This window comes from Drechmeria coniospora, chromosome 03 (assembly GCF_001625195.1).
Source record: "Drechmeria coniospora strain ARSEF 6962 chromosome 03, whole genome shotgun sequence".
Lineage (NCBI taxonomy): Eukaryota > Fungi > Ascomycota > Sordariomycetes > Hypocreales > Ophiocordycipitaceae > Drechmeria > Drechmeria coniospora.
In genome coordinates, this window is record NC_054391.1 from 6,941,679 (window position 1) to 6,964,469 (window position 22,791).

The 22,791-nt window shown below is 58.3% G+C and overlaps 5 protein-coding genes across 5 annotated transcripts; 4 read left to right on the forward strand and 1 right to left on the reverse strand.

Annotated features, from left to right (window-relative positions):
• Positions 1-4,498: 4,498 nt before the first annotated feature.
• Positions 4,499-5,541, forward strand: DCS_07664 (tubulin specific chaperone cofactor B; the record flags this gene model as incomplete). The annotated part of the gene is made up of 2 exons (XM_040804948.1): positions 4,499-4,738; positions 5,053-5,541. 2 exons carry the CDS (start codon positions 4,499-4,501, stop codon positions 5,539-5,541), a joined length of 729 nt encoding a protein of 242 aa, XP_040655052.1.
• Positions 5,542-7,874: 2,333 nt separating this feature from the next.
• On the forward strand, positions 7,875-9,530 carry DCS_07665 (RING-7 protein; the record flags this gene model as incomplete). Its single annotated transcript, XM_040804949.1, has 3 exons — positions 7,875-8,108; positions 8,194-9,113; positions 9,185-9,530. The coding sequence occupies 3 exons, from the start codon at positions 7,875-7,877 to the stop codon at positions 9,528-9,530; spliced, it is 1,500 nt and encodes a 499-aa protein (XP_040655053.1).
• A 263-nt stretch (positions 9,531-9,793) lies between these two features.
• DCS_07666 (uncharacterized protein) lies at positions 9,794-10,516 on the forward strand (the record flags this gene model as incomplete). Its single annotated transcript, XM_040804950.1, has 1 exon — positions 9,794-10,516. One exon carries the CDS (start codon positions 9,794-9,796, stop codon positions 10,514-10,516), a length of 723 nt encoding a protein of 240 aa, XP_040655054.1.
• A 1,093-nt stretch (positions 10,517-11,609) lies between these two features.
• DCS_07667 (uncharacterized protein) lies at positions 11,610-12,776 on the reverse strand (the record flags this gene model as incomplete). Its single annotated transcript, XM_040804951.1, has 1 exon — positions 11,610-12,776. The coding sequence occupies one exon, from the start codon at positions 12,774-12,776 to the stop codon at positions 11,610-11,612; it is 1,167 nt and encodes a 388-aa protein (XP_040655055.1).
• Positions 12,777-21,284: 8,508 nt separating this feature from the next.
• Positions 21,285-22,363, forward strand: DCS_07668 (C6 transcription factor; the record flags this gene model as incomplete). Its single annotated transcript, XM_040804952.1, has 4 exons — positions 21,285-21,383; positions 21,461-21,975; positions 22,029-22,050; positions 22,115-22,363. The coding sequence occupies 4 exons, from the start codon at positions 21,285-21,287 to the stop codon at positions 22,361-22,363; spliced, it is 885 nt and encodes a 294-aa protein (XP_040655056.1).
• Positions 22,364-22,791: the final 428 nt, after the last annotated feature.

Consider the following 22,791-nt stretch of genomic DNA (forward strand, 5'->3'; position numbering starts at 1 on the left):
ATCGGCAGAGGGACCCTGGCAAGGGCGGGGAACCGTTCGCCGAGTGTTGGCGGGGAGGTGGTGGAGATGGTGCGGTAGTGGTGGCCCTCGCCATCGGCCCAACGTGCAATGCAACGCACCGCTGGCAGCCTCCGGGGCCATGATGGCGAACGAGTGCATGCTTCTGGGGTATACAAGTAGCGTGCACCTTTGCGCACTTGCCTCTGTCCGTCGTCGGACTTGCACGTGTCCTTGCCGACGTGGCGAGAATGACTACTGCCAGTGCTTTGTCGAGCAGCACGTGGGTACCAACGACGACGAGTTGGTACAAATCGGCACCGGCTGGCAGCAGTTGTTGGTGAGTATGGCCAAGTATTATTACCTACTTGCGTTGATCCAAACGGTGAGCCCTCCTCCTCTTTCTTACGTGTGCAGAGTACTTTGCACAGTACGGAGTGCAGGTACTGTGCGCTACATGCACGGAGTTTGTACTGTACTGCGCGTTGCATGTACACCTGCTGCGCGTTGCATGTAATACTGTATTGCGCCTAACATGTAAGTACTGCAGGCAACACGTACAGTACGTTCCATGCACTGCACAGTCCATGTACATGCACAGCACAATCTGCCTGCACGGTACGGAGCAGGCATGGAGACGGAGTGCGTACGGCATGGTTCCCGCCCAGGTCAAGTGAGTCGAAGCCCATGTACAAAGCATGCAAAGTTGGCGCTGGCGGCGTGTCCCGCGGCCATGGTGGCTTTGCTTCGGCTCCTCCCCTCCGCAGCATGCGAGGGCGGCGCGTGGCCGTGACCCATGGCCTGGCTCTGGGGGTGCAGACGGCGCCCACAGGGGACCAGGGTCCTAGAGTTCCGGGGGTCGCAGACCATTCATCCGGCTCGCCGTTACTTGCACCAAGCATGTCCAAGTAAGTATTACTGTGCTTGGTTCATGTGGGTATAAGTACATGCACTGGCAAGTACACGCGCGGAGCACACTGTACTTGCACCCATGCAAGTACATTTACAGTACGGAGTACACTCACAACTACAGTACTCTGTACAGTACTCTGTACAGTACTCTGTACAGTACGACTAGTTGTACATGTACTGTACTAGGTGGTTGTACTTGCAGCTCGACGGACCTTTGTGTACTCCGTACACCTACTTACAACACCTACACCTACACCCAAGTATATCCGAAGCAAACCTGCAGCCCATCCACACATGCAACCACGAGCACGACCATGGACCTACACCCATCCGGAAGCGGAAGCGCGCCTGCTTGGGCACGAGCGACACGTTGTCGTCGGCCGCCAGTCGAGCTTGAACCGGTGGTAGGAGGTTCCTAGGCTTGGCTGCTGGCGTTTGCTGGCCGAGGGCGTGTGCATCATCATCGACGCTCGACGACGACGAGCCTGCCAACCAACGACGATGGAAATACCGCCTCTTTTGTCCAAGTTCAGCCATTGGCACGTCTCCTTCCGCCCCCGCCCCCGTCTCCATCTGCTCGGCTCCGCCTGCAAGCCGAGTCCTAGGCGACGAACCGGTGAGCGGCCCAACCGTCATGCCGTGGCCGTCGTCGACCGTTCTTCGCTCCGGCACCTCCATTCTCAAGCCACGCGGCGGATGCAGAGCCCTGGTACGCAGAGGAGGTACCCGGAGAAGGGCACACAATTCATTACGTACTTTTGGTCCTCACACCTTCAACTCGTCCAGCCTCGACGCACGTTCGCCTGGAAGCTAACACAAAGTCGGCGCCGACGATGTGGCGGTGAGTCATTTTGGCCTCGCCTGAGCAGCACGATATGTCATCGCTGCGTACTTGTACTCGCATCCAAGTACTTACAGTACTCGGTACCTGGTACCCCGTTCCGCCAAGCACGCGCACCAGGAACCTACTATTTCTTAGGTATTCATCCTCAACCACCAATGTAAGTACTCCGTAGTTGCAAGCACACCTACTTTCTTGTGTGGGTACAAGTACGTTCATTACAGCATTGCTGCTGTACAGGTGCCAGTGGCAGCGAACTGGGTTAGCACACCATACTTCTAGCTACTACCTACTAAGTACTAGAGGTATTACGCTTCCTTGTCACAGCACGGGGTACAAAGGGGGACAACGTCACGAATGAACTGTCCTTGTGCAGTGCAGATACCACGCACATCCTGCTGCGCAGCACCTCGGCGCTGCCTGCTAGCCGCGCATGTGCCGGTGCGACAAGCAGACCACTCCCTGCTCCGCACCTCCTGATGCTTGGTCGTCCAGCGCACTGCCGCGTTGCCTGCTGCCGCACCCTGACGGATGGTGCGAATGGACCGTCGATGCTTGCTTCTTGCGGACACCTGCCGCAGGACAATGCGCTGTCATTGTCTTTCACCACGCATGCTAACACGCTGTGGCGCAAAACAATTCTTGGCTCGCCGTCGAGGAGATGACCCTCGGCTTCTCCGACAGTCCAGCCCCTCTGGCAGCGTTCGGAGGTGAGGTCGAGGGTCGAGAGTCGAGAGTCGAGAGTCGAGAGTCGAGTGTGCCGGCGAGAGTCGAGAGTCGAGAGTCGAGTGTGCCGGCGAGAGTTGAGAGTCGAGAGTCGAGTGTGCCGGCGAGAGTTGAGAGTCGAGAGTCGAGTGTGCCGGGGGCAACTTGCCAGCAAGAGATGCATTCGTGCCAAACGGTTGCCCTTTGATGTTCCTTCATGAGCCCAAGGATGGCGTTGACGGTTGCCTCGGCCTTGCCACGACGCTGTCACTGCCAGCTGTTTCAACCACTTCCTCGTCGTCTCCTCTCGTCTCCTCGTCTCCTCGTCTCCTCGCAGCCAACTTCAGCTCCATCCCTGTCCCGGCCCTGGCAAGTACGACGAACACTCGAGTCCACGATGGGTGTGCTCGGTGCCGAGTGGTCGTACGTGCCTAGGGGGTGCACGTTGGTATTTTGCTCGTCGAGGGTCCTGGTGGCGCGTCGTGCAGTTGACAGGTGTCGTACGAACGGCGATGCATGCATGCATGTCTGAGTCTCGAGCCGTCGCCTCGAACGGCGGGACGCTTGGGGCCTGGACTGTGGTGGCCCTGCCGAACCTGCAAAAATCGGACTTTTCGGCCAACCGCCCAGCAGGGCCGCAACGTGGAGAGGGCGAGCCTGTTCATCTCCTCTTGCCGTGCTCGCACGCGTAGCTTGCCCTGCACTGGGCGTCGACACGTTTTCCGCCTTCAACCTTGGCCGTGCGTGCCCAGCAGACTCGCTCTCGTTTCGCTCCTCGTCGCCGCGTGAGCTTTCCGCCTGTAATCCATATGCCGCACCGACCAGATGGCTACGGCGGGCGCCGAGGCATGGGTTCCAGGCGTTCGCTCACCATGCTTGCCCATGACTCGCATCCATTCCGGAATACCACGGATCCGTGCACGCGAGCTGGTGTCGTGGCCGAGTACGGCGTCGGAGGCAAGTCGTCGCTGTGCCGGTTGCACGTGCGACGACACCTCGCAAGATTGCGTACGTATGCATGCACCACGGGGGCCTCCTGATTCTATGAAGGAACCGCTTAGCCGGCGGGCGACCAGTTGAGCGTCGCGGTGAACCTGGGATGACAGTCGGCTTTTATGTTGGGAGGCCCATCGTGCCCATGCATATTATTAGTTGCAGGGAACAACTAATACAGTACAGTAATAATTACAACGAATGAAAGTCTTACAGGTACTTACAGTAGCTGTGCTTACCTGCACCTACCTGCCAAGTACTTACTAATTACCCTCTGAGACTTCCATGGAACATGACTTTCAACGCACATTCCAGTAGTGTACGGAATACCTTACGGGGAGTAATTGCCTGGTACACTCATGCTGGTCAGTACTGCAAGTACGGCTACTTTGTATCATACTGTACAAGTAGCAGCCCAGAGCCTCAGGCCCCCAAACTTCCCCACCTGCTCTCGAAGGTTCTAGGAACTTGATCCACAACCACCATTGTTGCACTCAACAATTAATACTCGCTTGCAGTGCGAGCGCCCCTCCATCGTGCACATTCGGCCATCACTTAATAATACCCACCTATACTTACAGCACCTGTTACGTATTACTTGAAGCACTTTCTTACCACTTACGAGCAGCCGACGTCTGGCGTAGAAGGCGGGCAAGATTCAAACACTTATTGGCAAATCCATACCCACGTCGTCTCGCCATTGTCCCTTCGCTGGCTCATTCCATACCTGCGGTTACATCGTCCATCGTCCATCGTCCATCGTCCATCGTCGCGCCTCCATCATCGCTCGTCTCGCTGCCTTCCCTCTTGTCATCTCCTGCACCCACCCTCACTCGGTGCAGCCGGTACGAGGACGGCGTACGAGGGAGACGGCAGACTGGTCGCCGCAGCGTCGGTCGTACTGTACGTATTGACTGAACCCACAGCCTATTTCTCCGAGACACATCGAAAACGTGGGCCACTTCGCCAACGCCGAGGTAAAGCACGGGAAGAAGACGGAAAATAGCACAAGACGGCTTCGACGTCCCCATCTTGGAACGAGGCGACGCCATGGCCGATGTGCCCGTCTGCGTCATCTCAGACAACACCTCTTCGGAGCGTCGCGTCACGCCGTCCTGGACCATCAGTCAGCTGAGGTCCAAACTCGAGACCATTACGGGCATTCCCCCGTCTTCGCAGCTTCTGAGTCTGCAGACGTCCAAGGGGACCGAACGGGTCCCCATCGACGCGGCCGATGAGGACAGCACCCGCATCTCCAGCTTTCCCCTGGCGCCGTACGCGGAGCTGCACGTAAGTCCTGACCGGCCATGACCTGTTTTCGCTTTCATTTGTCCGTTTCGGACAGGCCTCCCCGGTACCGTCCAGGGGCTTCGCTCTGCTTCGTCACCGCGTTTCCGCGACGGCCTTGTTTCAGCGTGCCCCGGCCTCTCGTCAGAGTCAGGAGCCAACCCGAATGACACGGCGATGCCGTGGGGCGACGTGCGCCGCGGGTAGATGAAGGATCCTGCCGGTTTCGCGGCCCGATGCGCCCCGGTGGCCTCTTCGGCTTGGCGCGTCGCCATCGTCTGGGGAGAGTCGACGCTGACGAGCGCTCGCCCTGACAGGTGGGAGATTCCCGACCGGCCGCCGCTCGCCCCAACTACAACGACACCTCGGCCGTCGACAAGTACGTGATGCCCGAGGACGAGTACGAGAGGAAGACGGACTCGGTTCTCGCCTGGAAGAAGCAGCAGAAGCTCGGCCGCTTCGACCCCGACGCCCCGCACCACGAACGGGCCAAGCTCGACGCCATGCGGCAGGAGGTGTGCCGGCGAGGCATCGACGTCGGCAAGCGGTGTCGCGTCGGCGGCGAGGACGCGCGCCGCGGGGTCGTCGAGTACGTCGGCGACGTCGACGAGATTCCTTCGGGCAAGGGGACTTGGGTGGGCATCCGCCTGGACGAGCCGGTGGGGAAGAACGACGGAAGCATCGCCGGCAGGCGGTACTGGGGGGAGCCGTCGGAGATGAAGCACGGAGTCTTTGTGCGGCCGGACCGGGTCGAGGTGGGCGATTACCCGCCGATGGATGATCTCGAGGATATGGAGGAGATTTGACGCCGTGGAAGAATGGCACCTCCGACGGCCGTGCCGGTACGCCGCTTCCTCTTGGATCCCCGTGGCGGGCAATGCGGGTCAGGGGAGCACGGTGCAGGTTGGGCGATCTCCGGGGTTTGGGGCGAGCAAGACTCCCCGGCATCAGGATGAAATGTCACGCCCAGATGCCCATCGACGTGTAGTGCCGCGACATGGATGGTCTTGTTCTCTCCCACGAATCGAGGCTGGATGTTCCCATACTCGTTCCCAGATGCGACGCCGGGCAAGACGTGGGGTTCTATAGCGCGCATCGACGAGTTCGCTCCCCATCCATGGCCGACGGTATTGCTTGCTTGGCTGGGAATCGATCGTGCAGATCGTGCAAGCTACAGGGTAGGCGGCATGCCACGCAGCGACGACTCCGACAGACGGATGGCCAGCATATATGTACATGACAACATATCGTACGTGTCATCAGGCGAGAAATGCGTGGGATGATTGCAGCGATTTCTTGCATGGGCAGAAGCACCGTGGTCTTTGCGCCATGCCGTGTCTGTGTTGGTAGCTGCCGTTGCTCTGTGGATGACGTTCAACTTGCCTGTCGCGAGACGCTCCAACTTGGATTTTCTCTCCCGCAGGCACCACCATGCCAGGGGATTCCAACTCAGGTACTAGGTATTACGTTAGTAGGTTGTACTGTAGTAAGCGATTCACTATTACCAGGTGTCTTAGGGTGTTCAGCACCATACTACTAGGTACAACACTGCGCTATCACTATTCTACTACAGTATTCCGTACCATCTCACCGTAGTACGAGGGCATGCACGTGCCGACTACGAGGTACGAGTGCATGTAATAGCTGTAAGCAAGTACAACTAAGTGCAGCAAATAAGTGCCGTTGGCTGGCAAAATTGTCGCTTCACTTTGTAGCAGTAGCGCCACCAAAATTGAATCGTCATTTTCGTCCAGTGACTCTACCAATAGTGCCAACAGGCACATGTGCAGGCAGTGGGTAATAGCAACTGTACCTACTAACTACTAGGTAGGTACTAAACCTATCCAGGCTCGTACGCGCCAGTACAAGCACTGTAGTCCACCGTCACAGCGGCTGCAGCCAAGTACAGTGCAGTGTTCCTCCCAACGTTTTGAGCTTGATCATGCATGGAGCCGCCCTTTGCCGGGAGCGAAATAATGCATGCGCAGGTCCTTGTTGCAAGTACATGTACGTGCACTTGAGAGAGCATGTAAATGTAGGGATACGAGCGCCTCGTACGGAGTAATGTTATCAGTAGTTAGTACTCGTGGACAGCCAAGACAGGAAGATGACGCTCTCGCAGCTACGGGGACCTCCCAAGGGTTGCCCATGGCCATCCCCTGTATGTGTGGGGGAATACCATGGCTGGCTGAATAGGTACCTAGTACTAGAGGTAGTAATAGACCTACTGTACAGCGCCGTATTTAGTCGGCGCAGCACCGTACTGTACCTTTCAACCATGACAGTTGCGAGTCCTGGGCAACGGCGTGGCAGCTACCCAGGTGCCGGGTACCGAAAAGGTACCGACAAATCCTATTCAGGCCGATAGACGCCATTGTCAGTGAATGGTAGTACCTGCCAAGTACCTATCTGCTGGTACTTGCACGGTGCATGCCACGTACCATCCCAGCACTCCGTACTCCGTAGGTTAGTACTACTTACTTACATGTACAGTACCTAGTACCTAGTACTTACAGTGGGCGTACGTACTAACGTACGCCTGCACGCTCGAGACCGCTGGGGGATCCGCCTCGCTGAAGAATACTTACCTAGTACCTACAGCACCTAGTAGATAGAGCGGTGCGCTGGCCCGCTGCGAGCTGTGGGCCTCTCTCAGCGGGCCTCTCGCAGCGGGCCCTCTCCACTCGGAGCTTTCTCTCCCCCATCGACCCGGAAGGGGGCGCTCTCCTCTCCTCTCTCACTTTGCATCGCATCCATCCTGATCCACCAAACCTCCATGCTTCCATCTCGAGCTCATCCTAGGTATCCTCGGCCGCCCCCCCCCGCCTCTTCCGCATTCCGACCCTGCACCGGCTTCCGCTCTCGCTCGCCGTCATCCCCGACACGGCCGCCGCTGGCGAAGCCGACTGCCGTCCCATCGTCCTCTCGTCCGATGTCTCCCCCCTGCAACTGAGCGCCCGAGATCGCCGGCTTGACGAGGTCCGACGTCCAAGGTCCATCAGTTCCGTCGCTCCCCCGCCCTCTCGCCTTCGCCTCGTCTTCGTTGCCCACGACGAAAGGCCAGAGTGGAGGCGGTACGCATGCCCGAAACCGTTGCCGAGCCGGCTTGTGCCTCCGACGAAGCTCCACGTCGCCCGCGATGCCCAACGTCGCCCGCGTCCCCATAGCAACTTCTGTCCTCGCCGTCTTCTTGGCGGCCGTGGCCACGGTCGGCGCCGACGATGGAGCGACTGTTTCCCCCGTGTCGCAGGTGCCCGCGTTGGCCTCGAGCAACTCGCTTCAGCTCACCCTATCGGCTCAGTCGAGCCACCAGTACACCGTCATACCTCTCACCCAGAACCCCGGCCTCAACGGGTCTCTGCCGTCCCCCGGAGTGAGTGAACGTCCCCCCGTCCCCCGTGCCCTCTGCCCTCGGCTCATCGCTCGCCGTCGGCCTCCGTCCCTGACCCGTTCCCAAGTATGTCAAGATCGTCGGCAACCTAAGGGCCGCCACGGCCACCACCTACTTCGACATCAAGGGCCCCCAAGACGTTGCCTACCTGTCCTGCGATGGAGCTCCCGACACCAACTTCATCAACCCCAACAGGATGTTCAACGAGCTCATGAAGCAGAAGCCCAACGCCATCGTGCTCTACTCGACGAGCCAGAACATGTGCGACATATCCTCGGACAGTTCGGGCACCTTTCCCTACGACAACATCCTCACCATGGCCGACGCCGGCGAGGCGTCCAACCTTCTGAACCACCTGAACGCCAGCAAGACGCGAAGCGTCGGCGTCACCATTTCCGGGAACGCGACGGATGGCGACAACGAAGCGAGCGGCGGCAGCAACAACTCGGCCGTTGCCATGAGCATCCTCTACAGCATCACGGGCCTCATCACCCTCCTCTTCCTCGTCATCATCGCCACCGGAGCCATCCGGGCTCACCGGTACCCGGAAAGGTACGGCCCCCGAAACGCCATCGGAGGCAGGGCGCGACAGAGCCGAGCCAAGGGGCTGGCCCGCGCCGTGCTCGACACCATTCCCATCGTCAAGTTTGGACCCCAGGAATCGACCAAGGTGGACCCTCAGCTTGAGCTCGAAGCGTCGACGAGCCGCAGCGAGCCCGGCACGCAGATGACGCGGCCGAGCATGGCCGAGGAGGCCAGCACCGCCGGCGGCGCCGGCGCCTCGCGACGGCAGAGCCGCGACACGACGACGTCGGGCAACCACTCGGCCGACAACGAGCGGGCCGAGGAGGACCACCTGGGATGCTCCATCTGCACCGAAGACTTCAAGGTCGGCGAAGATGTGCGAGTGCTGCCGTGCAATCATCAGTTCCACCCCAACTGCGTCGACCCCTGGCTCATCGACGTGTCCGGAACCTGTCCCCTCTGGTGAGTCGACGGCGGTCCGCGCTGCTTCCCCCCCGTCCTCGTCGGCCTGCTGACCTGCCACGCCGCCTCAGCCGGCTGGATCTGCGACCGAGCCACGCGAACGCCAGGAAAGCGTCGACGGCCGGTGACGACGAGTCCATCGCCCCTCCGCTGGCTCTCGAAGCCGAGGATGGACGCCCCCCGTCAAGCTCCCGCGCCCGTCGCTTCTCTCGCCTCCTCGACATCAACAGGCTGCGGCAGGCACCGGTGGAGGAGCGGATCGAGGCCCTTCGACAGATGCGGGCCCGGACGAGCGAGCACGAGGCGGCCGACGCCGAGGCGGCCGACAGGCCGCACGCCGTCCGCCTCGCCGACAAGCTCAAGGACAAATTTCGGATCCGCACGAGGCCGCAACCGGCCGAGCGGGTAGATGGGTAGCGCCGTCCAGCTCGGGCCCAAGGGCCAGTGCGAGTCGCGCTGATGGGCTTCGGGGGAAGCGACGGTTCCTCGGCCGACGCTGCCGTCAACCCCCTTGCTTAGTTTTACTGTCTTGTCGGGCCTGGTTTGCAGGTCGCGGGCGTTGGGTCCGCAACGGACGGAACAGTCATGGAGTATTCACGGAGCATTGCGCGGCGTTTTCTGCGGCACACTCGGCGCTGGCTTGGTTCTTATACCTCGGGGTGAATGAAATTTCGGACGAGATGAAGACGAACACGACCCTGCCCGGTTCGAGCAGGGGCCCCCACGACCTGCTCGGGCCCAACATTGGCCGTGGTATTGAAGTGATGCATTCGCCTGTCGGCCGTGGCTCGCACGAACGACATGACATGACCATGACATTACAGCTCCTCGCCGACCGGGTCTCGACACGGGGGACGATGCATAGAAATGGCCGGGCAGGCATGTCTTGGAACGACAACCATCGCTCGCCGCAGCTCGGGGGCGGGTGCCTGCTCCAAAGCCAAGGCCGGGCGGCACCTCCTTCATGGCGATACGATGCGGACACGGATCACGATATCGGTTGGGGCTTTATGGTTTTGCTTGGAGACGATGAAATGACGGCGCGCAGTCCTCGCAACCAGCGGCGCTCCTCGCACGATCTCGACGCTGTTGTGGTGTTGAGGGACGAAGGAAGCCCCGGGAGGGGGTTCAAGATGAGAGGGCGGCGAGGCAGCGGCAGGAAGAAGCATCTCGAGGCCTGCCGCTGGCGACTTTCAACAGATCCAAATGGCCTATACGACCGCCGTGCTCCTTTGGCTCCTTGTCAGCATGTGCCCCATCCGTCCTCGCACTCCTTCTACCCCTACTCCCGAGAGCGACATGGCACCGGACTTGTCGGTAGCTGGTTGCCAAGGCGCAGGATGGGGCTCTCATCACGGGCACGAGATGACCAGCGACGTCGGCAATCATCACCTTGTACATGATGGCCGGGTCACCAGATTCGTCTACTGCTGCCGACCTGAGTGGACTCTACTGTGACCCCCCCCCCGGAGCGCTCTCGGCACGCAGGTGAACAGAATCGTGAAAGAGCCAGCCCAGGGGACTCGGACGTGCTGCTGACGAGACAGCAACCTGTCGGTACGGAAGAGATGGATTCGGCTCATGTGCTGCAACTGCGACACGGCGAGGGTGATGCCCCTCCGATGGCGCTCCGTCAAACGAGGGAGAGCAACAGACGGCAGCCGATATAGATGGCATTCGACGAGGCGAAGGAGGAGATGCGGCAAGATCTGTCTTGGGGCGCAAGGATACGGTCAAGAGGTTTGCTTGGCTGGTCTCTCGACGATGGCTCGCGTCTCTCAAGTGGGGAGTGTCCCAGAAGGAATGGAGAGGAGGCACGTTCCGGGCTACGATCTAGCTTGCCGTGAGCACCAAGTTACGGCTAGTACAAGTGCTCGCGCTGCACTGCACTCGTAGGGGCAGCATGTTGCCCGAGGTGTGCGTGTGGCAAGCTGCAAGTAGGAGACAGCGCTTGTGCATGGGAATCATGGCACCTCTCTTGGCCGTCGTTGCGGTCGACAGGTAGTATCGAATCCGAGTAGCAAGTTTCATTCATCGGCGTACACGCACTGTTTTATCTACCTTTTCGCTTGGGAATGCGACGACGGGAGAAGACGTTTCGATGAAGCTTGCGTCGATTGATTCATAATGGCTCATATTCTATCCAACTCCGCGTATCCATTCAGACAAGCAAAAAAATCCAGAGATGTGAACGGAACCATCCAACAAACAAGGCGACCCTCCTTGCGCCAGCAGATATCCAACGACCAGGCTGCCCTCGCGAGGTGTCGACTCGAAAGCTTCCGCCATGCACAACCCATGTAACAGCAAATGCCAACACAGAAAAGTAGAACGGGCCAAGTATATACAGTACAGCAGGGGGGAGGAGGCTCGAAGAGCGGTGGAACCGTCTCTTGCCCGACCAAGATCGACTTCCTCATCCAGCGGCACCGAGAGAAGGACAGGGTAGGCGTCGGAGGACAGGGCAAATGGCCGAGGATAAAACTCGGTTTGCACTCAGTGAACCGAAGCGTATGCGCCGCCGTTTTCATTGACGCTGGCGCCATTCACCAGTTTTTCGGCTTTGAAGTACGAGTAGCCGTGAAGATAGTCGAGCTTGTCCAACCGCGGGATAACTTCCGCCATGAACTGGTTGACATCCCCGTCGTTGGGGGCAAACTCGGTCAGCCAAATAGGCTTATTATCACAAATCGTATAGGCATCTGCGAGGTGCGTGAAGAGGGTCTCTCTGAATTTGAACCCGGAGTACCAGTGGACGTTGCAGAAATCGATTACACATGGCTCCGGCAGCTGCTTGCAGGCCGCCAGGAAATTTTTGAGCCAATCGAGACCCTTGTTTGCCTCGCCGCCAGCGTTGCTGACGGACGGGGCGCCGAGTGTGATATTATCTTTCTTATAAGGATTCATGAGAGCGACGAAGTCGACGGCAGCCTGTTGGGGAGTTAAGTTGGACTGCTCCGGAATATCGGGTTCGTTGAAGCTGAAAAAGATCTTGGAGCCTGCCGCAATGGCCTGCTCGGCGATAGCGGGCCAGGCAGTTCTACGTTTATCATCGCTGCCCCACAAGGTGGGAATGTAGGTAAAGCCGGCGTTGACGCCGCTGGGGCAAGTCGGTTGCCAGTTATAGCCCCAGGAGCATGTGTCGCAGGATTTCTTGAGTGTATTGGCCGCATCCAGACTCTCGAATGCAATGCCTCGTTTTCCACCGGGGAAGGGAGAACCGCCAGCCTGTGCAGGAGCAGGAGCAGGAGCAGGAGCAGGAGCAGGAGCAGGAGCAGGAGCAGGAGCAGGAGCAGGAGCAGGAGCAGGAGCAGGAGCAGGAGCAGGAGAAGTCTGAGCCTGAGCCTGAGCCTGAGCTTGAGCCTGGGCCTGAGCCTGAGCCTGAGCCTGAGCCTGAGCCTGAGCCTGAGCCTGAGCCTGGGCCTGGGCCGCATCTACAGGCGGAGCGGCTTGCTGGGGCGGTGCCGGCTTGACATTATAGACAAAGTCTTTCCCGGCGTCCGGCTTGTGATATTCGACGACGGTCGAGGTGATGGTCTCTACTTTGTGAACGACCTCTCGCTTGTGAGCCTCGCCGCGATGATTGTGGCGGTGGTTAGAGGCCGAGACCTGCCCAGTGAGGGCAGAGACGGCCGCGAGGGCGGCAATGGTCTTGCGGAACATGGTGGCGGGTCGACAACCTTGGTGGAGGGACGGTACGACGGATGGTGCTTGGGACGGCAATGAGAGGGGCGGTGTTGCTCAACGGCTTGATAAGATGATGTCGGCCGCACTCTCTACCGCAGCCGAATCGGACGGCGAGTATACGAAAATGGGGAAAGGGGGAATTTCAAAGCGATCAACGACGACAATACTCTCGAGTCCTTCGAGGTCGGATGGGCGAGCCGGCACGGCCGAAAAGGAAGGTCGGGGCAGACGGAGGGAGCTTCGAAAGACAAGAAAAGAAAAAGGGAGGCGTGAGGATCGAATGGTGAGGCGGAGAGGGGGGGGGCGGATTGTTGGATGTAAATATGTATTACCCCGTGCGAGTGGAGGGGAGGTTAGGGGAAGGGAGGAGGACGAGAGGGCGGAGTTGAGATGATAAGGCGAGACGAAGGCGAAGGCGACGGTGTTGACGACGGATGCGAGTGGGGCAACGGGCGCAAACACCCCAACCAGCCCCTAAAGAACACCCGGATGGCGCCAGGGGGGGGGGGGGTCAAGGTAGGTTCGCAGGCAAGAGGGACGAGGGTCGTTCTGGCTCTACATACCGCGCCACGACAACCTTTTGGGTGGGTTGCGGCCGAGTCGTCGTGGTGTATGAGGACGGGAATGTCAGTACGAGCACATGTACATGTACTTAGTTGTACTTGCGGTAAGTACATGTAAGTGTAAGTATGGCGTACGTGTACAGTACTGTACAATGCGCAGTCCGGGTACAATGTACCTAAGTACATCGAAGCATCCAAGTACTGTACTTAAGGTACTGTAGAGTGGGCAAGTGCGGAGTACCGGAGTACATCTACTTCTGGTAGCACTTGTGGGTGCCAGCAAGTACATGTACTTGCAGCTTCGTACCCCGGACTCCCGATGCGGTATTCCATGCTCCATCGCGCACAAGTACCTTTATGTGCATGTGTACTCCGTACTCCGTATCTGTAAGTATTAGCTGTGCTCCGGACGTAATGCACCCATGGCAGTGCATATGTGCCAGTGGCGTGTACTTGCATCGTTACACCATACAATAAGTACATGTACCTGCGTCTGCACGTACCGTTGTCAGCATGCTTGCGTGGCCATGTAGATAGTACATGCACGGCACTTGACCCAGCCGAGTTCTACATGCACAAAGTACATGCACAACCATGACGGGATGTTTCCCACAAGTACGGGGTACACGACATGAACAAGCATACCCAGGTATCTACTTACTGTGCAACACAAGCACCTCCCTGGCGTTCACTTACAAGTGCACCTGCCATGACCAACAGTATTTGCACTTGAACCCACAACTGCAGCAAATAGTAAGATACTGTACTTTACTACCGTACACGGACGCAAGTACAGTACTTACAGGCACCACGGTAGGTACCTAAGCAGGTAGGCACATGTAAAGTACAGTAGGTAGGTGGCGAACTGGTCGTCCGCACTTGCTGCCGTGCTCCTTTCTGGTCTTGCACCTGGCACTTGCCACGGCGGCTGCTGGCTGTGCACGGCTCGAATGCTGAATCGACGACATGGATGGGAAGAAAAGGGCCCTGAGGAACGCACCCGCCTTCCTTGGACGCTGGTCAAACGGCGGAGGAATGAATTGGCCGATGGGCCAGCATCCCTTGAGTCGAGGAAGCGAAGCTGAGGTTGGGGAATGGACGGCCGACAAATGGTCGCTGAGCTGTCTTCATAGCTGCCAGCCGACACTAGGGCCCTGGGAACGAAGCAAGGTACCCACCGGGCAGCGACCGCACAGGTTGGCGAGCACAGCCACCGCGGAAGGCAAGTAAGTACAGGTACTCGCGCACCACCTGGCTTGCGGTGAGCGTGCGGGTACGTGCACTTGGGCATGGCGCCATGCCGGCGGTGCTTGTCCTTGCTTGGGCCCGCCGTGCCAGAGCCAGAGATCCCTGCGCACCTGTTGAATCAACCACCCTCTTCGGCGGCCGCCTCGCCGCTAGTGCAGCCGGCGGCCAGGCTCGGCAACGAGCTGTGCGGGCTTGCATGGGTTGGGAGAAAACGAATGGGTGGTGCCAGCTTCCAGCTGCCGCCCGCCCATTGGCCGAGCCGACGGTCAGGCGGCCCCGGTCGGCCATGAGCAGCCACTGATGGTCGCACATTTAGACCTCGGACGGTGGGGGGGTTCCCGCCGAGTCAGGTCGGCGCACCGTTTCGGCACCAGCCAACGGCGAGGGCAAGTACAGGTACCGACGGTGCCGGCAGCGGTGCACGGCGCGCGCGGTACATGTACGCGGACGCAGGTCCGAGGCGACGAAACGGGCAAGGCCAGCTAGCACACGTACCAGAACTAGCCTTTGCACTAGTCGGCATTGCTTGCTTGCACAAGTAGTGGTGGCATGTAAGTACGGAGTATTATTACTTTAGTACTTACCAGCAACCACGCTGTACAAGTACTTACACGCACGCACGCAAGTACTTGTGCCCCGTGCTGTGAGTACTTGTGCGGACACTCGCAAGGAGGCCGGGAGGCCCGGCGATTTTCTCCATGGCTGGGGCCCAATCATGTCGCGAACCGGCCCTGGACAAGGACAAGATGAAACGTGCCTCACGACTGGGTGAAAATGACCCGATACGAGACGACTGGGCCGACGAGATCTAGTTTCGAATCCGATCACGACGTCGACGTAAGCGCATGCCGAGCGGCGCAGGAGCCAAGCAGGCGCAGCAGAGCTTGGCGAGATTCGAAGGCAGCCGCATATCGGTCAAGAACTGGTCGGCTTGGCTGCAGGTACAGTGGTGAGGGTCCACGGTCGCAGCGGGCGCATTACCTGTACATGTACTCCGCAGGTGCAAGTACTTTAGTACAGTACGTGATTGAGGCCGGGCCCCCCCTGTCGCAGCGAGCGTACTTGCACTTGTACAACTACATGCACAGTAATTACTGCACGTAAGTAAGTATGTGCCAGCATTATTACCGTATCTGTACTCCGTACGGAGAAGTTTACTTCCAGCAATTACTTGTACGACGTAAGTACTGTAAGTATTTATGCCTGGCCATATTGGTGTGGGACAGTGAGAGCAATACGTGCCAGAGGCATGTACCGCAAGTACAAGCAATGCGGAGTTCAGATGTGGCTACAGTACTTGAAAGCACCGACCCGAGCAGAGTGCGGGCGCATGTACAAGTACAACGATGCCACAACGATGCCACGACCGGCACGGAGAAGTGAGGCAAGTTTTTGCCGGGTGCTGGCTTCCAAAGCCGGGCACGGCCAAGTTGGCGCGATACATTGCAGCGCGCCGCAGGTGGCGCTCGATTGCCGTGTGATTCTGAGCGAGACGAAGTGCACCTGCGGTTCGGCGTTGGCCAAGCACCATGACGCCGCAGTGGCATGACGTTGCGGGAATTAAAGTTGTTTCTCATGCTTGTTTCTGCCTCGGCGCCGCCGCGCCTTGAACGAGCAGGCCCTTGTCGTGACGCCGGCAATGCGTGAGATTGACCGACGAAACACGACGGCAGGTCCTGAAGGCTGTGCCAGTACGAGAACGTACTCCGTAGTGTGCATGTAGTACTTGTAATACCAAGTGCCTTTGACATATGCGGCGGTGGTGCGCGAACCGGCCAGTCCGGAGTATTTATGAATACCTTGGTACTCATATTAAGTGTACACTACTGAAGTACGTACAGTACATGTACTCCGTACAGTAATTATACTTGCAGTAGGTTACGAATGGACACCTCAGGGTATTCGTACGTGCAAGTACTAACATACTTACCGGACTTTGGTGTACTGTGGTGCGTGCGTACTGTACATGTGCAGTACTTGCCTATCACTGTACAGTACGTAATTACATAGTACCTACCGAAGTACAAGGACTTGGAGGCATCGACAAGTAGGTCCAAGTGCAGGAAAGCAGTACGGGGTATTGGCTGTACGGAGGATAAAATACAGGAGGTGCTTGGGCCTGGGTACTAGGTCTAGTAGGTGGGCGAGCGCTCACCAACATGCTGAGCCAAGTCCAAGTAATTGTGCTGTACGAATACTTACAAGCACTTCAACGGATGCTCGTACAGCAAGTTCGTATAATTATTAATAGAATCAATGCACCTTCTGTAGGTGTTCAACTAGGTGAACAGAGTACAGTACAGTAATACTTACATGTCCTTGAATTCATATTACTGCAAGTACGGAGTCCCCGTACCAGATGTACATGTAAGTAATTGTACTTGTACATGTGACTACTGTAGGGGTAGTTCCATGTACATGTACATGTGCATGTGCATGCCTCAGCATTCCGGCCAGGAGAGGGTTTACGAAATGGATGGACCGTGTTCGATGGCCCCATCAATCCCTGTTCGCAAATGGTTTCAACCGTTGGTTCACTTTTCAACCGGCCCACGTCATGGCAAGTTCTGCTTCTGAACGGCGCCGATCCCTGCCACGGGGGAGAATGGAGAGAAATTGGACCAACTGGCCATGCCAAGCAGCCAAGGCTTGGGCTCGCGGTGTGAAGCGAGCCTATACCGTATACTCGTACAACTACTCCGTAAGTACGTGTACAAGTATGATTATTACTCCGTACTCCGTAAAGTCCTTGCGGATCGGAGCGCAGTCCGTATCACGCCTGCAAGTACTCCGCAATGCTTGTGTTGTCCTTGGTTTACCGCACAAATAAGTACGTGTCGGAGGGAACTGTGGTGAACAGTACAAGTACTTACAGTACTGTAGATGTACTTGCACAGCCACCTCCATTCACACCGTGCAGTACGGGTACATTGTAGCTGCACGTTCCCCTTGCCCGTGCTGTAATACGTGCTTGGCACTGTCTGTACCTACAGTAGGTACGCCTGCACATTCTGCTTGCAGAGCCATGCAGTCTGTGTAAAAAGTTAGTTGTGGACATGCAGTAATAGTGGCAAGTAAATCCAGCACGAAAACTTTGCACATGTACGTACTTGTAAGCATGTATACTGAGCACAGTATTCACATACATATACTTGCTTGCATATACCGAATACGGATACGCAGTTGTATTAATAGTGCAAATAAGCAAGCGCACCTTGCAAGTACGTAAGCGCTCAGTCCCTTGCCGGCTTCGAGAACGTCGTCGAGCGACGGCCAAACCAGTGATGCGGCAAATAAGACGCCCGTGTTCGCAAAGGCAGCCACCCACCTGCGCATGCTATACTTGGACCCTTTATGCTTGAGCATCTGGCCCGCCCCTTCAGCCGCCTGCGTTCAGCCCATTCCGGGGGGTGGCCTGGTCTACCGTCCATGTGCGACTCAGGCCGGAAATGAAGTATAACACAAGCACAGCTACCTATAGCTCGTGTGCGAAATACTGGGCTGCAAGTACTTAAGTATCACTTACAGTAAAATAAGGGTACATGTACGGAGTATGTGCGTACATGTAAGTAATTGTATTTACTACTAACCTAGTGTACAAGTGCTGGGCAGCCAGTGCAAGCACTGTGTATACCTGAAAGAACAACGGCTTGCCGTACGAACACCGCCGGCACCAAGTATGCAAATCCAGGTCAACATGTACCTGCATGTACTTGCAGCGTAAGTAGGTTGCGCACTTACTGTACTTGCTGTAGGTGTATATTTACCGGTAATATCATGCAGTTGTACTTTGGTAATCACACAACACGTTGGCTTTGCCGGCCAAGGCTTTGTTGGAAACGCCATCAAACGAGATTTCGCCTCGACAATTCGCCAGCGTCCTTGGCGCGGATCCGTCCCCTCCCTGCCGTTGCATTCGCCTTCATTTCCTGCTTTCGTGGGAGGTCGAAATGCCGCTGCAGGATCGCTGATCGGACGACATTCGAAGGAGCGGGCGCATCGTGTACGGAGTCGGTGTCACGTACATGCCCCTACGTATTCGCTACCCATGCACGCACTGCACTTGTAGTTGTAGATGGGCAGCACTTGTACGCGACAGCCTACGGAAACTCCGTAATCACCGTGGTATTGCTCCTCGTCGTCCAGAAAAGGACAGCCTAGACTGGCGACGGTGGATTCCCGATTTCGCGCGTGGCGGCGATGAAGCCGGTTGTGGAAAAGACTGGAATTGTTCACTAACGTTGCCAAGGTGAACGAGTCCGGACGAATGCGCCGAGCACTATTAGCGCTTGCGCACCCACAGCTTGAAACTTGCGTCCAGTCTTTGGACCTACAAATCAGTACTTACCTACTAACTAATTAACTTACTAACTACAAGTACCTATCGTAGTACGGAGTACTTTGTACGTGGTTATTTGCAGCGCATATAGGGGTGCGCCTTCAGCATGTATGCCTGGACCCGCACGCAGTAGGTATCTGCACCTAAGCCAGTGTACCGTAGCCGTGCACTGATGGTGTAAGTGTAAGTAGGCGAGTGCCAAAGGAACAGGCCTGCAAGTCTCGTGGTCGCTTGTTTGTGGCCCGGTCGTGGAATTTGACAGACAATCGGCCACTTCGCTGGCTATCCTTGATCGTTTCGCCCGACTGCCCTTGTCCGAACTACATGTCTATCGAAGAGGCATGGGGGACCGCCATCGTCGCACCGGCCAGACGACGGCTCCGGACCTCATGGTTGCCTCGTCCATCGTCGCCATCGACGGCTTCATGCTGGGCACGCAAGACGAAGGGTGCCATCGGAACCAATGCCTACAAGTGCAGTGTTTGTTCGAAATGGCCTACGCAAGTGCACCCGCGCCTCGCGTGAGCGCTGTTCGGTGTCCATGACCTTGTTCATCGTCGTCGAGCCTTGACACCAGATACGCCGTTCGGTACCAAACGCGGACCTCGACAAGCGGCAAACGACGCTCGGCCCCTTGACGACGCGTCGGGGGCCCTCTTGCTGCCGAAGCGACCGACTGCCACTTGAAGGCATCGATCAAGAAGCGCCCTGATGCTGACGCGGCCAACGAACAAACGTGACCACCCTCGTTCGTCGCCATGGCCCGGCAAGCAAATCCGAGTCGACCATGTGCTTTGCCATCGAGCCGCATTGCCGAGCACCTGCCAAAGGCCTGCATGGCCGGTACGCACCGACCCCGTCGCCGGAGCTGTTGATGGCTTCCCGTGGACGCCAGGGCAAAGCACGGCAGGGCATGCACATGTTCTGCGAACCGTGAGCGGCCAACTGCCCCGGCCCCCCCGGAGTGCTCGTACGTCGGCACTTGCCCGTGGGCCATTTCCTAGTCGAAATCGGCAGCAGGGCAGACCAGCCAGAGCAGCGAAGCCGATGGCATCGAGGGGACGCCGAGGCAGAGCACGGCAGGCCATGCCCATGTTCTGCGAGCGGTGAGCAATCAGATGCCCCGGCGCACTCGCAACATGTGCACTTGCGCGTGCATCATCTCCTTGCAGGTATTGGCGGCAGTGCAGCGCGTAGCGGAGCTGAGTAGAGGCGAAAAGGGCGCGGCTCGAGGCGAGCAGAGCTCAAGATGGCGGACAGGCAGCAGCTGAACGAAGCTGCGAGGAGCCAGTAAGAACGGTCGATGAGGGTGCGCCAAGTCGATGGCTGAGGCAACCGTTTTCTGTGGCGGCTGTGCGTCACCGAGGAGCTTGCTGCCAAGCAATATGCATAGTTAGCAGGTACTAGCCATCTGGTTGGTCGTGCGTAGTATTTCCATGGCACTCCTATCACTTTTTACCTGCCTGCTGCCCTTGACTCCCTTGCTTTGGTCTCCGCTGACGCTTCGCATCATCCTTCTCTTTCGAACCTCGCTCCTCGCCCCCGGCCCGCTCTGATGACGGAGATGACGGAGCGCTGCACCATTTGGACAAGCACATGGTGAGGTTGCCTTGGTCGTGCTGCGAGCCTTGTCCGTCAGTCAGGCAGACGCATGCCTCGCCCCATTTGCCGACGGGAAGCATCTCCAAACGACGGTGCTCGTGGCATTCGACGCTCTTCTCCTTTGCATCATCTCGACGATAGCTGCTGTTGCTGCCTGCCGGTGGACTGAGACCGCCCGGTCCAGGAGGCTCATGATGAATCGGCCGCCGCCCGATGAGCTATCCTACCTCGACGTGGAGTATTATTCCCTCCTGCCTACCCAAGACGTTTGCTTTCTCGACCCTTCGACCATCGGTCCATTCGTCGAGCCGCCGTCCGAATCATGTGACAAGCCGACGCCGACGAGCGCGGCCACGACCGACAGCCTGACCTCGGAGCCGACGGCCGTCGTTCGCAGGCAGCCGACGCAAAGGCTACGCCTCGAGCGGCGTGGCCACACCAAGAGTCGCCGGGGATGCTACAACTGCAAGAGAAGGCGCATCAAGGCATGCCTCGGGCCCCGATCTCGATCCGACGGGGCGAGTCGTTGACCGTGACGGCAGTGCCAGGAAAACCACCCGGCCTGCGACCATTGCGTCAGGACGGGCCTGAGGTGCGAGTACCCCTCGGCACCTCAAATCATCCACCAGGTAGGTTCCGGCCGTGCCAGTCCTTGCTCCTCGGGGCCCATGCGGAGTCGAGGTTGAGATTCGGTAGCCTCACGGCGAGATCCCCTTGTTCAGCCTCCAAGACATGCGCTTCTTCCACCACTTTCTCACCCAGTGCTACCCGCACCACCCGCTGAAGCAGGAGGAGATCTGGACGCACGAGATTCCCTGCATCGCCCACAACGTGCGTTCTCCCCCGCCACCCCCCCAACTTGCCCGCTCGGGTCGGCACCGGGGCGGCTGACCGACAGGCTCGAGCAGCACGAGTTCCTCATGCACGCCATCCTAGGCTTCGCCGCCTCGGAGCTCGGCCGCACGCGGGCCGAAGGAAGCGTCGTGGCGGCGGCCATGAACCACCGCGTCAAGGCCATCAGGGCCCTCAAGAAACGACTGGCCGAGGCCTCGAGCGCCCGGCTGACGCACGAGGAAGCCAACGCGCTCGTGGCCACCTGCTTCGTCCTGACCTTTCAGTCGGTGAGCCTCGACGACGGCCTCGCAGAGTACATGACCTTTATCCGCGGCATCCTCATCGTCGGCATGCAGATGGCCTTTCGGGGGATCAAGCCCGTCTTCGAGACGCTGCTGGACGACAAGCAGAACGAGCTGCTGGCGCCGCTGATGGAAGGCATGCCCCTGATCGAGCGGGGCTGGGTCGACGGCGCCGTCGAAGCCATAGCGAAACTGCGACCGCTCTGCGTCGACGAGATCGAGGTGGAGTACCACGGCCAGCTGCTGGCCATTGCCGAGACGTTGTACACGAGCTCCTTTGACGGCAAGTCTTGGGTCGCCTCCTGCGCGCCGCCCTCGACCCGCTAACTCGTCGCCGCAGCATACAAGGCCAACTCGAGGGAGTACGGGTGGTGGATGATGCTTCCGCACGCCTCGTTTCGGGCCCTCATCAACTTTGACCGACAGGCCATCATCCTGCTGCACACGCACTGGATCGCCCTCGCCCAGATCATGGCCTTCATCACCGAGAGGGAACGCGACGTGAGGGAGAAGCACCCGTCGCCCGAGGACGACAGGATGGACCCTGGCTTCGTCCGCTGGCTCAAGTACCTCAACGCGCGTGTCGATGGCGAGCATCAGATGTACAACCGGTGGCCCATCTGGGTCGATGGCCAGCTGGATCAAGACCTGACCTTTTTCGGCAGGCGGAGCTAGACGAAGCTTCGGGACCATCGTGGCCGCCGCACGTTGTTGATGTGCAGATGGTCAAGCAAGTACAGGTGCATGTTCTGTTGATCTTGGCACGTACGAGTCCACATTGCGAGCATGCCGGCTCTCGGTAATACGTACGCCCATGTCATGACCAATGCTAGTATCACCAGTGCTAGCATCGCCATGCGTGACTGCCCAACCACGCTCAGGAGAAAGTTTCCATCACGGATGCGCGTGCACGTGATTACAAGTACAGGACATGTACGGAGTACTCTGGATACGATAATTACAGCGGCTGCGCGTGCTGGCACGTGTGCGCGTTAGCCGTTGGCCCCTCTGACGTCAAAGATGCCGCGACATGACCCCTCCCTCCCCGCTGATTGGCCCCGCGCTTCTCGCATTCCTCGCATTCCTCGCATGCGGTTCCCCCG